Below are 16,627 nucleotides of genomic sequence, written 5' to 3'. Positions count from 1 at the left end.
ATATGGAGAGCATTTTCCTCATTTGTGAATATCATAATCTAAATCATCTCTTTTGCATATAGTGAGCAGGAGCTGAGTAAATGAAGGAACAGGTGATGGCTAATGTCCTTTCTAGGCCTCAAATTTTAAGGATATATGTGTAAATTCACAAACTGGGCTCAATCCAGTGTAGCAGAATTTTCTTCCTCTTTAGAAATTTCTGGTTACCAAAGATCCAGAAATTGCTTTCTCATTCCCTAATCTTTCAATTTCTCGTGTTCTCCATTACGTAACGTGGAGCTGGGGCTTTGGGCCGAATTTTCCTTTAAAGATGATTTTTATAGTCAATAAGCAACTTCAAGGAGTGACGAGCCAGCCGGGGAGGCGATATTAGTTGACGCACGCGTCTAAGCGAATCCCAACTCGTTTTTCCCAGGGACTCAGATTCCCGGGCTTGCTTGGCGGGGCTGAGCCTCTGCGCGTAAACCCCGGGCGCGTGCAGCCGCCTCCGGGCCCCGCCCCCGCGTCTCTTCCTCTGCCCGGCGCTGACGCCGGCCCTCGCCGCCAGTCGTTGACAGCCGCCGAGCTGCGAGCTTCTTCTCTCCCGCAGAGGCAGGTAAACAGCCGCATTGCCCTTTAACCTCCCAGCTGGGGCCGTGGGCGCAGAGGCCGGCAGTCAGAACCCCTGCCTTGGGGCCGAGGCGCGAGGGCGCACGGCCGGGTCCGGGCGGGAGGCCGACCTTGACAGTGAGGAGGGCGGGGAGCTTCCGGAGGGCGCGCAACGTGTCAGGCCTACCCAGCGAGCTCGTTGGTTTTCGGACGCCGTGGCTTGGTTTTGCCCTCCTGGTTAGGCGAGCTCCATTTACTCGGAATGGGGGCGGGGGCCGCGGCTGGCCGGGGCCCCTCTGGAGGGTTGGGGGTAGTGTCGAGGAGTCTGACCCCCTCCCAGGCAAGTCCACGGCGGGAGTGGGATGGGCGAGTAGCGCCGGCAAGGGGGCCACAGGTCCGGGGAATGGGCGCGCGGAACCCAACGAGGGCCGCAAAGGGGCTCCGCTGGGGCGCTCAGCGAGGAGGACCAAGGAGAGGCGCGGGTCTGGGCCCTCCCGATACCCAGAGGGGACGCGGCCGACCACCCGAGTCCAGGGCCTCGTTAGGGAGGAGTCCCGGGGCGTCTGGGGGCCTCCCCAGCCGCCGCCGCCGACCTCCTCCGCAGAGGGGGCCCCGCCTGCCATCACGCGGCCGGGCGGTGCCTGGGACGCAGCAGCGGGCGGGTCTCTGGCACCCCCGGGGACCGGCACAGGCTGGCGTGAGCTGGACTTCCGGCCTCGGCGGACGGAGTCTTGGGGCGACCCCGCCCTCGCTCCCGGGCCTGAGACGTCCAGGGGCAGGCGGCAGAGTGTCTCCTGCGAGCTCATGTGTGGTGGACTCACAGGCTTTGCTTTTCGCCGTCTCGACTGTCCCTGTGGAAGGAGAGAACTCGGCCGTCGGGGGGACTCCGAGAGCGGGGATCAGGGCCGGGCAGCGCCCCTCGGAGAACCACATTCCTCCGCTGGTATGGGTGGCACCTTCACGTTTGATTATTGAACAACGGGAAGAAGTCCATTTTTGCAGTCCATTTTCGTTTTTGTCCTTTTCTATTTGTATCAGCAGTGGCAAATAGATTTTTTGAAATCATAAGCCCACCACCATCACATCCACCCTCACCATCTCAAAGCCACTGCCTTCTGTTTTGCAGTTTCCTCTTCTCCAGTTCGTACACAACACAATGCAGTTTCACCTCGCTGATAATGATTATCCTCATCTCATGGCCGAGTTATTTTCCTGTGCTTAGAGCAATCACGGTTTAATAAGCAGTTCCCAGCATGCTGAACATTTGAATTGTTTCCCTTTTCCTTGCAAAAAAAATCCAGGTAGAATAGAATTAAAGATTTTCACAAATCAAATTATCAGAAAAAATAGGAACAGAAAATTGAATAAAAATGTCAGATCTCTGGAAAAATCAACAGCTGTCTCAGATTTGAAGAAGAAAAAAAAATATCACCAATGAAAAGGAACAATTTTACCTACCCAAACACTGAGGAGCTCTTACAATGAAAAAGGACTAAACAGAAAGGGAAAGAAAGCAGAGCTAGGATGTGATTTGTATATGGTTTTTATCTGACACAAATTTTTCATACTTGTGAAAGAATATCGAGATTATAAAAGATAAATGGTGAAATGATGATCGTTTATAGAATACAATGCAAATTAAAGTAAGTCTGGATTATCATTTTGCAGCTATTAGCAAAAACAACAGTAACAGCAACCACTGCTGGAAGGTTGCCTAGAAATTTGCATATTCAGTTATCCTGGGAGGTGACAGGGCTTTGGGGTTAGAAAGATGGCTCTGCAACTAATCATTTCACAGCTTGGGACCAGTTACCTAATTTCCTCATCCTCCTTTTGTCCATTCATACGCTAGAGGAAATTATACCTATTTCAGGAGTTTGCCAAGATTAACTGTTTGTGTAAAACTGACCTTTGGTATGTATACCTTTATTCTTTTCCTAGTCACACTGCACTGGGGACATAGTGAATCTGTGTGAAATTTGTGAAAAGCAATCTGGTGATGCATTTAAGCCAAGACCCAGAAACCCCACTCCTGGGAATTTACTTGCAATGGAAGAAACAACAGGAAAGGGAAAAAAAAAGCCATATGCACACACATTCAGAATGATCTAAAATTAAACCCAACGGAGAAGCAACCTAAGTGTATAACAGCAGGGCAGCAGCTAAGAAAATCATGACACATTAACTGCAAGGAACATTGTGTAACCATCAAGTCATGATTTTGGAGCCTGTCTGCGATATATTGGAAAAAACTGACAAGTCAAAGTACAGATTACTAAACTGCATCTACTTACTCAGATGCAGTTTATTAATGTATATGTGAAAAATCTGAATAAAAATGAAGTTTTAATAGAAATACAGGTTATTTTAATTTTCTTGTTGCTATATTGCTTTTCTAAATAACATCTTTAAAATAGTTCATAGTTAATTTTTTTAAGGAAATGGACCCACAGCTTTCTGTGTGTGGGAGAGGGAGAGCTCAATGTCATGTTTGCTGCTGCTTTTTTGAGCTGACCTCATTTCTTTTTTTCAAATATTATCTTGTTTTTTTCCTTGAGTAGATATATAAGTGGTTTAGTAATTTATATATTGGGTTTTTCATTTAAAGAATCAGTTCTTAGATTTATTTATCAATTCTAGTTTTTTCTTTTCTGTTTTTTTTTTTTTTTTTTTTTTTTTAGGGACTCCTGAATATATTTGAAAACTGAACAGTTTCAGCCAAGCCGAAGCATTCTGTCTTCCCAGGGACACAAATCCAACTTAGCTGAGCCAAAGCAGATGTACGTACCCTGTGGAATCCCTTTGGTCTTGTGATGGTTGAAAGTTCCCAACTGTCACAGAAGATAAGGTCCTCGAAAGGCTGTGGTCACAAATCCTTGCTCTGGAGGCAACTTGGATCTATATATGTAACCCACACCTATTATACCATCCTTTCTTGTAAAATCATCTTGATTTTGCAGGGAAAGGGCTTTCTCTAGAATCATTCTGAGTTATGTAAGGAAGCAACCATTTTAAAAATAGTATAATAAAAGCAGTAACATTACAAACATTTCTGCACTAAATTAACACTGACAAAAGGTTTTATGAGATGACAGTTTTTCCAAGCTGTAGTTTTAATTTATCTATTCCAGTCTCTCTTTTCGGATCTTATTTCCTCTTCCAAGGCAGCCAGCTTTATCAGTTGTGAACTGCTGCATGTGAAACATTCAAAACATGCCTGTATCTAAAAGCTGTGATGGCTGCAGCAAAATAATCCTTGAGTGAATAGCATGTGTAGTAATTCTTACATTTGGGAGAATTTTCTGTTTGTTCCTCCTTTTTCTTCTAACCATATTCTCCTGGGGTATAGGGTAGGCTCTAGCAATGTTGCTTTTTTTTCAAGCTGTTCACATAATTCTGAGGATGGATCAGGTTCAGGCCCTTTGCCCTATTCAGTCCAGGGCTAGGCCTCAGTGCCAGTGAAAAACCCCCACCCCAGAGCGGTTTGTAAAATTTTGAGTAGCTTGCATTAGGCTCTTTAAGGGGCAATGACCTCAAAAGATAAAAATATGACACATGAGTTCCACTTAGCTCAGGAAAGACAGGAAATTTTTCCGGGGCAGTCGGGGGTAGGGGGACTATTTGGTGTGCCAGTTCCCAATTTAACCAATTAAGTGTCAAGGGTGTAACATGTTTTAAGTATCAGAAGTTTGGCCCCTGGCACATGACCACTGGACAAGTTCCTCCTGGCTCTTAGTTCCATGTATTCCCCATGGGAATAGGATGAATGGCATAATATATGGATCTTTTTTTTGTTCCTTCTCTCTAGTTCCATTGCTCTGCCATTCGGCTCATGCACTAATGCCACATGATCTTATTTATTTTAGTTTTGCAATGCATTCTGGTACCTGGCAGGCCAAGTATACCCTAGATTTTCTTCCTGTTAAATAATTTCTTTAGTCTTCTTAATTTTGAGTATCATTTCATCATATTCCTTAAAATCCTCTTTAAATTAGGACTGAAATTGTGTTGACTTTATGATTATTTGGAGGTGAATTGGTATCTTTCAGTCTTGATTTTCCCAACCAAAAACATTATCTGTCTTTCTCTTTTTTTCCAGTCTTCCAGCTTTCTTCCTAAAAGGTCTATTTATTTTTAGGTTAAATCTTAGATATTTTGAATATTTTGTTGCCACTATGAGTGGGATTTTTTTTCCACACTAAATCTTCTAAATAATTACAACTGATTTGAGTATTCACTCTTCTATATGTTGATTTCAAAAGCTGCCGCCTTAATAAGCTCACTTATTTATTCTAGGACACAATTTTGGATGATTTTCCTGGATTTTCCAGATAGAAAATCATACCTGGGACTTCCCTGGTGGTGCAGTGGTTAAGAATCTGCCTGCCAGTGCAGGGGACACGGGTTCGAGCCCTGGTCCAGGAAGCTCCCACATGCCGTGGAGCAACTAAGCCCGTGCACCACAACTACTGAGCCTGAGCTCTAGAACCTGCAAGCCACAACTACTGAAGCCCGTGTGCCACAGCTACTGAAGCCTGCACACCTAGAGCCCGTGCTCCGCAGCAAGAGAAGCCACCGCAATGAGAAGCCCACACACCGCAACGAAGAATAGCCCCTGCTTGCCACAACTAGAGAAAGCCCGCACACAGCAACAAAGACCCAACGCAACCAAAAATAAAATAAATAAATTTAAAAAAAAAAAGAAAAGGGCTTCCCTGGTGGCGCAGTGGTTGAGAGTCCGCCTGCCGATGCAGGGGACACGGGATCGTGCCCCGGTCCGGGAAGATCCCACATGCCGCGGAGCGGCTGGGCCCGTGAGCCATGGCCGCAGAGCCTGCGCGTCCGGAGCCTGTGCTCCGCAACGGGAGAGGCCACAACAGTGAGAGGCCCGCGTACGGCAAAAAAAAAAAAAAAAGAAAAAGAAAATCATACCTGGCTAGAACCTCCATAACAGTCTAAAATAGCAGCAATTGCTTGCATTCTTGTCTTGTTCATTATATTAAGGAGAATGCCTTTCCTCTTTCAGTTAAGGTAGGGTGTGGGCTGTGTGTCTGTGATAGCTGTTCTTGATGATGGAAAGGGATTACTTTCTAGTTCTATGGAAATTTTTTCAACAGCTTAACCTTAAAAAATCAGGAATGTATGTAGATTTTAATTGAAAACTTTCAACATCAGAGCATCTTTGTGTTTTTTTCCTTAACCTACTAATAGGTTACTTGATTTTGTGATTTTAAGCCATCCTTGTATTCCTAAATAATCCTTATTGGTCACAGTGTATTCTTCTTTTACTAAACTGTCAAAATCAGCTTGGTGGTATTTTCTTTTGGTTTTTGGCACCCATGTTGCTGGAGGTTGGATAGCTAAGAGTGTGAGCCCTTCACTCAGAATACTGGAGTTTGAATCTCGATCCTTTATTCCCTTGGCTATTAACAGCACTTCTCAGGTGAAGCTGCCCAAGTGTTTATCTCTGCTGAGTTCCAGATTCTTATAACAATTGCCTGAATTGATACTCCCACTTGAATGGCTCGTAGATGTAGCAAAGTTAGTATGTCCAAACTAAAACTTTATTTTCTCTCACAAGCATGGCCCTCCATCAGTTTCCTCTGTTTCAACAGATGGCATCACCACCATCTGCCTGGCTATGAAAGCCACAAACCTGATCAACTCTCACTTCTCCATCCACTCTATCTGCTTAATTGGTTCTTTCTGCAAAATACATCCCATTTTTTCACAGCTCCTCAACTGCATTGGCACAGTCCCAGGCCACACCACCATCTTCCTTCAATCGTTTTATAAGTGGTCTCACCATTTCCTTTCTTGCCCCCCAAATTTTCTACTTACACAACAGGGTGAACTTCCTTAAAAAAAAGAAAAAGATCCTGTGATGTTATTCTCCTAAGACCCTTTAATGGCTTCCCACTGTCTTTCAGGTTCCAGATACCTATCTTCCTTAGTGCTTGAACCCACAAACTAAACATCTTACTCACCACTGTGTCCTCAGCCACAGCACAATGCTAGACCCTTAGAAGACAACAAATATTTGTTAAACTAATCAATGGCTATTGTACAGTAACTTTTTTCTCCATTTCTCCTATGGTTTATCGTCAAGTTTTCTATTTCTTTAAAAACTGGCACGTACTAGCTGTTCCATAAATATTTGTTAAATGCATTGATTCTAACATCTGTTTTTATAATTTAATAGGAAGGCAATCCATCCCACAAAGATTTTTAATTCATAAAACTTTTACTTTTCAGAGTTAGGTCTCTAGAGTCTGCTTTTGCATGTGGTGTTAGGGTCCTAGTTTTATTTTCCTCTAGTTTCCCAGAAGCATCTGCTAAACAAATGTTTCTTTCTCCATTGATTTGTGGTGTCTGATTTATCATTTATCAGGTTTGTACTAAAGAATATATACATGGGTTTATATCTGAACTTGCTATTCTCCTTCCTTTGATCTGTAGGTCCGTTTCTAGACTGTTACCCTATTTATTACATATTTATTACTATGACTTTGTAATAGGATTTAATGTCTGATAACAGTAGATTCTCTCCTTTTTTCTCTTCTTTTTTAAGGTTGAGTTTGCTACCTGTGGACATTTCTTACCTCTTGTGGGTTTATTGAATTCCTCAAAAAATCCAGGTGGAATTTTGATTGTCATTTTATTATTATAAGTTCATTTGGGGGTAATTGATATCTTTATAGTACTAAGTTGTTCCAACCAAAACCTTTCCATGTTTACAGATCATCTTCTTTGTTCTTTACTAATGTTCAATTTTTCTTTCCCCAGTCTTAAGTCAATCCTAGATACTTTATAGTTTGGGTTGAAATTATTACTATCTTATTAATTTTTTTCTAGTTGATTATTGCTGGTATAGAGAAATGCTGATTTTTGTAGGCCAATCTTGTATCCCACAACCTATCCCTCTAGTTGTCTCGTGTTACCTCTGTTGAGTCTGTTGAATTTTCTATGTTTATGATCACATTAGTTCCACATAATGTCAGCTGGAGCTCTTTCCTTGGAGTTCTTGCACCAGTTACTTCTTTGTCTTTGCATATGGCATTGGAAGGACTTCCAGTCCTGTGGCAGTGTACATCCTTGTCTTGTTTCTGATCTTAAAGGGACTGCATTCAAAACTTACTTATTGTGTTTGCTGTTTTAGTTATATAATCTTTATTAAGTTAAGGAAGTTACCTCCTATTCCTAGTCTACTAAGAGTATTTTTCTTAGTGATAAATAGGTATTGACTGTTGTCAAATACTTAGTGTCTTGAAATGTGCCAGAGTGTTAGGCCACAACCTGACTGTTCTCTGAGAGCATCTTATATGAAGTGTCGTAGCACAGCCAGACATTCAGAAACCTAGTCTCTATTCCTAGCAATTTCACTAATTAGCACTGTAATCACAGATATGTCACTTGACTTTTCTGAATCTTGGTGGCTAATTTGTAGAGTGAGAAGTTTGGATTAAATAATATAAGATCTTCCTTATTTTATCACAAACAGAAAGATTCTCCAAGGTCTCATTAAGTTTTGAGTCCTTATCCTTAGAAATGATTCTCTGCTTCAAAATGTAGTTGTTAATTTTTATGCTTTTTATAATTAAATGTTGCTATTGTTGTTCTCAACTGATTTTAAAATGATCTTGTCTTAATATAGTTTATGATCATCCAACTTTAATATTCAGTTTTAAAGTACTGATCAGCAACATATGCCCGTGGCCCTTATGCCCTATTACCTGTATCTCCAGTCCATGGTCATTCTTCAGCTCCAGACTCACCAAGCTAACTGCCTACTGGTATCTCTTGTCCCAGTAGGCAGCTTGATAATGGCATTGTAGCTTGATAATGGCATTGCCAAAGCCACACACCACATTTGTCTCCCTCCAGACTTGCTCCACCTTCCGTGTTCTGTCCACACAATTGCCCAATCCAGAAATCTGGGTGCCACCTCGATTCTTCCAGTCTTTCATCTTCCACGTCAAACACCAAGCTTTCCAGAATTCCCTGAGGTGTTTGAGCAGAATTGTGAGCAGCCTGGAAGCCAAGAGCTGAGCCCCATTAGCAAATGGAAAATAGATCAGGGAAGCAGACCTGCAGAAGACTGAGTGCCAGGAGATGTGGATGCGAGATTGAGGCCAGTCAGCATATCCCAGGACCCTGTCCCTCTGACCTTACACAAAAGAGCCTCCAAAAATCCTAATTGGCATATTCTGAGCAGTTTAGCTGGGCTTATAACTTTAAAATATATTTTTATTTACACCAAGACATTTCAATAGTGATAGTAGAAACAAACATGATGTTAATTCATTTATTTGTTTAATCAGTCTTCCTCTGAATATTATCCAATTTAGTCTTTAGTTCTGAAGGTTATGAAAAATAATTTTATAATATTAGATGCCGTTTTTATTTGAAGGTGTCCCAGTGCTGGGGATAAGACTACTATCAGCATTACAACGTATGCCATTTTTGGTTTTGTGGCACATGGTATTTTGGAGCATATGGTTTGACATGGGGTACAGTAGAAACTAATGATCATTCTACTGTATGTCTTTAATCTCTGCTCTTGGCACCAAGCACCCAGGGTGAATGAGTCTTCAATCTGAAAGGAGGTTTTTAATTGATGAATGTACATTCTGCAAAGGTTCATAAATTATCATGCAGGATACTTTGTTTATTCCTAAGCCACGCTAGCCCTTTCATATAAGATATGTGTCTTTTCTACCAAAAATTAGGAGAAAATAAGTCACTCACGAACCATTAAATGCTGAACTAAGACTCATTCAGTGAGTGAGTGACTGCAAAGCTTGTGAACACAGCCTTCCTTACCCCATTTTGAACAGCCCCATTTGTTTCTGTCTGTAGAGAGAAAAATGAATTTATAGGTGGGCTTGCAGAATCTTGCACATTTCCTGTTTCCAAAAATTTATTGTATTGAGAATTTCTTTGAGGAAATTCTTGTTGGCATTTATATGTTCAGAGGATATTAATTCCTTCACTTAACAGGTATCTATTGTGTATATGCTCTGTGCCAGGCCCTGAGGAGACAGCAGTGAACAAAAGAGACATTTCCAGCTTACATTCCTGCGGGAGGAAAGAGGACATGAGCCAGCTATTTAGAAAATGATTTAATGATTTCAGCACCTACCTGGGGGTGTTCCTAACTGGACATTAGAATCACTTCCATAGGGGCCATGCCAGGGTCCCGGGAGGTTCCAGGAGCTCATATCCCTCATAACAGCCCAAATCACTACTTCAGAGAAGCTCAAAGCTATGGCAAACCCACCAGGTGTTAATAGTTTCTTCCAGTTTAGATACAATGTATCAACCAGAGGTTATTTTTATCATAAGCAATGTTGCTGGCATTCCACCTTTATCAAGTTTCTAGGAAACAGAGCCAGAAATTATCTTAAGGTCAAATTTGTCCTGAGAGAAGGAGAAAGAGCTGTGTTAACCCTTTACCTACAATTACTTTTGCTGTAAGGGTTGCAAAACAGACATGGAATGTGAAGAACATATATGACCAAGAACATTTATAGCTGATGCCACTGCTATGCAGTCATTATGCTGCAGACGTTAAGTGTTTTCAACATAAACACACAATGCTGACACCCTCTTTATTTTGCAGATAAGTCATCATGGTGAAAAGCCACATAGCCAATTGGATCCTGGTTCTCTTTGTGGCCACGTGGAGTGACATGGGCTTCTGCAAGAAGCGACCAAAGCCTGGAGGAGGATGGAACACTGGGGGGAGCCGATACCCAGGACAGGGCAGTCCTGGAGGCAACCGCTATCCACCCCAGGGAGGGGGAGGCTGGGGTCAGCCCCACGGTGGTGGCTGGGGACAGCCCCATGGTGGTGGAGGCTGGGGTCAAGGTGGTGGTACCCATAATCAGTGGAAGCCCAGTAAGCCAAAAACCAACATGAAGCATGTGGCAGGAGCTGCTGCAGCTGGGGCGGTGGTAGGGGGCCTTGGTGGCTACATGCTGGGGAGTGCCATGAGCAGGCCCCTTATACATTTTGGCAGTGACTATGAGGACCGTTACTATCGTGAAAACATGTACCGTTACCCCAACCAGGTATACTACAGGCCAGTGGATCAGTATAACAACCAGAACAGCTTCGTGCATGACTGTGTCAACATCACAGTCAAGCAGCACACGGTCACTACCACCACCACCAAGGGGGAAAACTTCACTGAGACGGACATCAAGATGATGGAGCGTGTGGTGGAGCAGATGTGCATCACCCAGTACCAGAGAGAATACGAGGCTTATTACCAAAGAGGGGCAAGTGTGATCCTTTTCTCCTCCCCTCCTGTGATCCTCCTCATCTCTTTCCTCATTTTCCTCATAGTGGGATGAGGAAGGCCTTCCTGTTTTCATCATCTTAATCTTCACCAGGTTGGGGGAGGGGGTATCTACCTGCAGCCCTTTAGTGGTGGTGTCTCATTCTTGCTTCTCTGTTCGTCACCTGTAGGTTAATACCCTTAGCACTTACAGCACTGGGAAATGGAAAGTAGATCTGAAATGCTATTTATTCAAGCCCCATTTGATTTAATCCTTCATAGGCCAACGCTAGTGCTGAGCTGGTAAAAGTGTAACAGCAAATAATCATTGGTTGATCTAGGCTTATTTTTTGTCTAGTGCAACAGATTGAGGCTAAAACAATTCTCAAAGCAGTCTTCAAATACCTTTGCCTAAATACCTCCAGCTCCTTCTCCAGCTAGAGCTCAGTACACTAATGCCCCATCTTAGCAGTGATTTTATAGCAATTTCCTCATTTGTTTTAAGAAAACCTGACTGCATTTCCCTGTTCAGACAGCATTTCTGCCAAATCTGGAAGGAGGCTGCATAATATTCATTCAAAAAATAAAACTAGAAATCCTTAGCTTGTGGGCCCAGGCTCAACCCGGTGGAAAGCATGTGTCCTGTGTCTGCAGAGAACTGTAAGGATGTTTTGCATTTTGCAGTACGGGTTACACAGCAGCTATTGCATCAAGAATGGATATTCGTGCAACACTAGACTTCAGGGCAGAGGACATTTTCACAGGGAATGAACATAACTAACATAATATGAAAGGCTTCTGAGACTAAAAATTTCCAGCATATGGAAGAGGTGCCCTCGGAGACAGCCTCCCATTTTGGATGTTTAAAGCACCTTTATGTGGTATTCTTTTCTTTAGTAATGTAAACTATAGATAATGAAGATACTTTAATTAAACTACCTTCTGGACACTGAGAGCAAATCTCTTTTGTTTGTGTACCTGGAAAGCAGAATGATTTTAACATTGTTTGGATGAAGCCAGGAGATTTTAACATAGAGGAAACAGCAGCTAAAAAAACACGGTATTCAGGTCCTTAGTTTCTGGAATTGGCTTTTGAATCAAAGAATAGGGAGGCATTCCAAAAGAAAAATAGGTTAGAGATGGTAGGAATATGATCCATTCAAAGTGGAAAAAGCAATTCTGTTACCATTATTTAAGTAAGGTAAAATTATTCCCTGGGTTGTTCAATATTGTCACCTAGCAGATTTACATTACTATTCTGCACTGTTATTACTGGCTTGCACTTTGTGGGTATCCTATGTAAAAAAAAAAAAAATTTATATATATATATATACATATATATATATTGCATATGACAAAATTAGAAATTTTGGTTAGAGCGATTAACATCTGAACTATCTAATGCATTACCTGTTTTTGTAAGGTACTAAATACTTAATAACACTTAAAGGAAACCCTTTTGTGTGGTCCTTAGGCTTACAATGTGCACTGAATAGTTTTGTATAAGAATACAGAGTGGTATTTGAAATACGCATGTGCTTTATATTTTCTATATTTGTAACTTTGCATGTACTTGCTTTGTTGTATTAAAAGTTTATAAGTGTTTAATATCTGACTAATATTAAACAGGAGCTAAAAGGAGCATCTTCCTTGAAGTTTGCAGTTGTGCTTCACCATTGTGCACCCCATGTTGGCAGCTTCATTTTGGGGGTTAATCTGAGCAAAGTGGCGCATTCACTGCTTGTGGTGGCCAATGTTTCACACACCCACTCCTGATCCTGCCTCAGCCTTACTCCCAGTCATATGCCAGCTATTCTCTGCTGCCTTTTCATTTTTTTCCACAAGTACCTGGCAAAGTCACTTCTGCAGCAGAGGAAAACAGTCCTTGAATTCTGGAAGCTTTTTTCTGTTCTGGATTTTGAAATAGAGGATTTTCTTGATTAAGATGAGACTTAACAAACTAAATTATCTACTTGATGCCCATCCCCGCCCTCAACACCAACTCAGGTTATAAACTGTGAGACCTGGTAACAATCACTCGTTGGATTGAAATTCAACACCGTAAGGTCAATAAGCCACTTTTCTTTGTCACAGGGTTTCAACTCATTTTTCATGTTTTCTTCTTCACAAGTGTGAAGTACCAGCTCTCAGTTTTCCTTCACAGAGGTTTTCTTCTGCATCTGTAATTTACCAACAGCAGGAAATAATCATAAAAAATGACAGTGGTTGAAATCATAATATTTATTAATACCTTAGCAAATGCCAGTATCCTTCAATATCTAAACAGAGGATCAACTTTGCATTAAAAATGAAAAGATAAAAACATCTTGAAACCCCATCATTCACAAAACTATTAAAACAAATGACATATACAAAGACTCAAAAGCATTACTCCAAGTTAATCATTAACAAAAATTTCTAGGACTATTTTCATTCAGCCCTTTTGACCATATTTCTAATTATTTAAAAACAAACTATTCATTATCTGCCAATCATACTTTCTCCAAAATAGCCCACTGAGAAGGCTTCAATCATTAAAAGCATAGGTATTTGGAGGGCCAAAGTGAATGATACACATCTGTATCTTTCTCAGCCACCATGTTTTCTTCCTGTTACTTCCAACTACTATGAGTTGTGCTAAAGGAATTTTTACTAAAAAAAATTTTAAATCAATTTTAAATAACTGAGTCTAACCCTCACAGAGGGTTCTTCCAGAGAAGTGTCAGGTGTCAACCTTTGTTTCCCTTCCTTTCTCTCTGGGGTTAAAGCCAAATAAGTGTCCCCTGCCTTTGGAAGGGATTTGGGGTCTGTACTGCTTCCCACCCTAGTGGGAGCCTTAATCTGGCAAGAACCTGAGCTTCCCCAGGCTCAGGCCCTGACCTTGCATTGGTCTAAGCATGACTGACCTACACAGTTCATTTCCACCTGAGAAAGGTCAGTTCCTCTCTGGCTCTTCAAAACTGGAGGATTCAGCTCCTCCTGCATTAAGCTTACATTTCCATCCTTTGCCCCACTCCTGTGAGGCCTACCCCTGTTCTCCAGGAAGCCACGCCTTCCACTGCGTACACCCAGTCTACAAGATTCACGTCTGCCTTGGTACATCTGTCCTTTCCTCCAGAGCCGGTGCTCTGTTCTTGCCTTGGAGCAATGCTCCTCAAATTTGAATGTGCTCACCAATCTGCACTGACTGGGGCCCAAGATTCTGCATTTCTCACAAGTTCCTAGATGGTGCCATGCTGGTTCTGTGAAACCTCACTGACACAAGGCCCTCAGGGTTCTCACACTATATCCTGCATTGGCACCTCCTGGAGGCTTGTTCAGCACAGGTTGCTGAGCCCCACTGCAGAGTTTCTGATTCTGGAGTGCAGGGTAGGACCTGAGAATGTACATTTCTAACAAACTCCATAGCAATGCTGCTCTCGATGTGGAGATTGCACATGGAGCTCCACTGCTCTACAGGAAGATGTGAAGGAAATAGAAGGTGGCCTGGCCCTGAAATACAGAGCTGTTAGGGAGACTAAAAACCTGACTGGAACTCTCCCTGGGGAGGAGAAAGATGGGAGCTCTAAAGATGAAAGGCCATGGAGGTGTAAGGAGGTGGTTAACACCTGCTACCTGAAAAGCTGGAAGCACAGGTGAGTCCTGAGGCCCACCACTAGTGAGAGACAGCTAAACCTGGAATGGTACCCACCCTGCAAATGTAGCACTTCTCAAACTCTGATGGGCATGCACATCACCTGAGAACCTTGTCAAAATGCAGTTCTGAGGCCACAAGTTTGATGTGGGCTCGGAGATTTGGTGTTTCTGCAAGCTCCCAGGTGATGTGATGCTGCTGGTCCCAGGACCACACCGAGAAACAAGGGCCTAGAGGCCCAAGTCATCTCTTCTAACCCTGGCCAAGACTTTGGAGAAGCACTGAAGGCTCAGGGGGAGTGGGGAGTGGCCAGCAGGGAGTCTACCTTCTCTTGATTTAGCCCTTAGTGCTGCCTCTCCTGCTTTCACAGCACAATCCTCCTGCCTGGCCTGAGTTAAAAGAATCAACCACCTGCAGGCAGCAGTGAAGTCAGCTTCTATCTTATCTCAGAGCCAAACAGAGCTAGTTAACTGCTCCTGCGGGAAGTCTCAGACCCAGAGACATTCTGTCACTTGTCCAAGGTCACACAAATAGTATATTCACAAAAGTACATTGTGGAAACTCTTTGCCTTTGGTTTGTGATGATATTTAAGGGTTTGGCTCAAAGGTGCCAGGCCTCGGGCACTGTGTACAACCCATGGCCTCTGTGAAGGGCGCCCCCTGGTCTTCTGCAGGGCTCCAGCTTGAGGGGACTCAGTTGACTCCAAGGGGAATCTGAAGGAAGGTCAGAAATCCTAAAAGCAATCTCAGCCTAAAATGCCTCCTTCCCTAGACAGACCCTCCATCACTCCCATACATGCCTCCCTTGTATTATTTCAGAGGTGACCTGCAGCCAGGACCCATTGGTTGGTGGCCCTCTCTAACCAAACCATGGTCCCCTGAGCCCTAGAGCACGAGTCACCTCCTGCTGGAGCCCCCAGGCTGTAGGCCACCAGGGTGATTGGGGCTGGGGGCTTTTTTCTCTGTAACTGTTCTGGCAAACCTACATCTTTCCTCCCTCCTTCTCTAAAAACAAACAATAAACAAAAGCAAGGTCATTATCTTAATCTTTATATTGGGTAAAGATAACAGTTTTCAGTAACTCCATCCTTTAACACCCTTACTCAACCCAATCATTTCAGAAAACTTTACAGGACCTTGTTTCATTGCCTTTCTTGTTGAATATACCATCTTGATTAGTTTGCTAGGGCTGCCATAAAAAAATACCACAAACTGAGGGGCTTAAACAACAGAAATTTATTTTCTCACTGTTCTGGAGGCTGGAAGTCTGAGGTTAAGGTGTCATCAGGGTTGGTTTCTTCTGAGGCCTCTCTCCTTGGCTTGTAGACGGACATCTTCTCCCTGTGTCTTCGCACCGTCTTCCCTCTGTGTGTCTCTGTGTCCTAATCTCTTTTTATAAGGACATCACTCATCAAATGTGATTAGGGCCCACCCTAACGGTGTCATTTTTTCTTTTTTTAAAATTTTTAACATCTTTATTGGAGTATAATTGCTTTACAAAACGGCTTCATTTTAATTTAACTTTAAATTAACTCTTTAAAGGCCCTAACTCCAAATACAGTAATTTTTCGGTATTGGGGACTAGGACTTCAACACCTATCAAGAAATGTCATAGCAGTATGTCAGTGTCACTCTAAATACAGCTCAAAGGCAGTCCCAGGACTAAGAGGGCCTTTTGGGTGCCCCACATTCACACACTACACCGTTATCTGGATCACTCTATGCCTTCAAAAGACCGGGCCACTGCCCACCGATCCACTTAGGATTGCCAAGGGTGCTTACCTCCTACTGCCCATTGCAAACAGAAATGCTTCCATTCTGGATACAGCCCCTGAAATCCAGCCACCACGCCCCCATGGCTCACACAAAGTGAAGAGTTTCGTAATCAAACAAAGTTGTTTAGTTTGGCTCATACTAATGAAGATCTAAAACTCTAAGCCAGATAATGTTCCTCCCACACACAAATACACTGCAAACACACCTGGCTTAGCATTATACTGATTATGAGTTAATTAACATAAGACGGAATGTTAGCTATAATTCAGGGGGTACGACAGAAAGTTGGCAAGATGCTATCCCCGCAATGCTGCCAAATTCTGAATGCTAGGCTTGCCCGTCACCCT

At 42.9% G+C, this 16,627-nt stretch overlaps 1 protein-coding gene across 3 annotated transcripts; it reads left to right on the top strand.

Annotated features, from left to right (window-relative positions):
• Positions 1-455: 455 nt before the first annotated feature.
• On the top strand, positions 456-12,512 carry PRNP (prion protein (Kanno blood group)). 3 transcript variants are annotated; one of them, XM_067707556.1, is made up of 4 exons: positions 456-595; positions 3,270-3,368; positions 10,211-10,871; positions 11,555-12,512. In XM_067707556.1, exons 3-4 carry the CDS (start codon positions 10,221-10,223, stop codon positions 11,639-11,641), a joined length of 738 nt encoding a protein of 245 aa, XP_067563657.1. In that variant the 5' UTR covers positions 456-595; positions 3,270-3,368; positions 10,211-10,220; the 3' UTR covers positions 11,642-12,512. The 3 variants fall into 3 exon arrangements, with proteins under 3 accessions (XP_067563657.1, XP_067563659.1, XP_067563658.1); XM_067707557.1 differs by having other exon boundaries at positions 460-591; XM_067707558.1 differs by having other exon boundaries at positions 10,211-12,512.
• The last annotated feature ends 4,115 nt before the right edge of the window (positions 12,513-16,627 follow it).

The sequence above is a fragment of the Pseudorca crassidens genome, chromosome 15, assembly GCF_039906515.1.
Source record: "Pseudorca crassidens isolate mPseCra1 chromosome 15, mPseCra1.hap1, whole genome shotgun sequence".
NCBI lineage: Eukaryota > Metazoa > Chordata > Mammalia > Artiodactyla > Delphinidae > Pseudorca > Pseudorca crassidens.
This window is presented reverse-complemented; position numbering and strand designations above follow the sequence as displayed.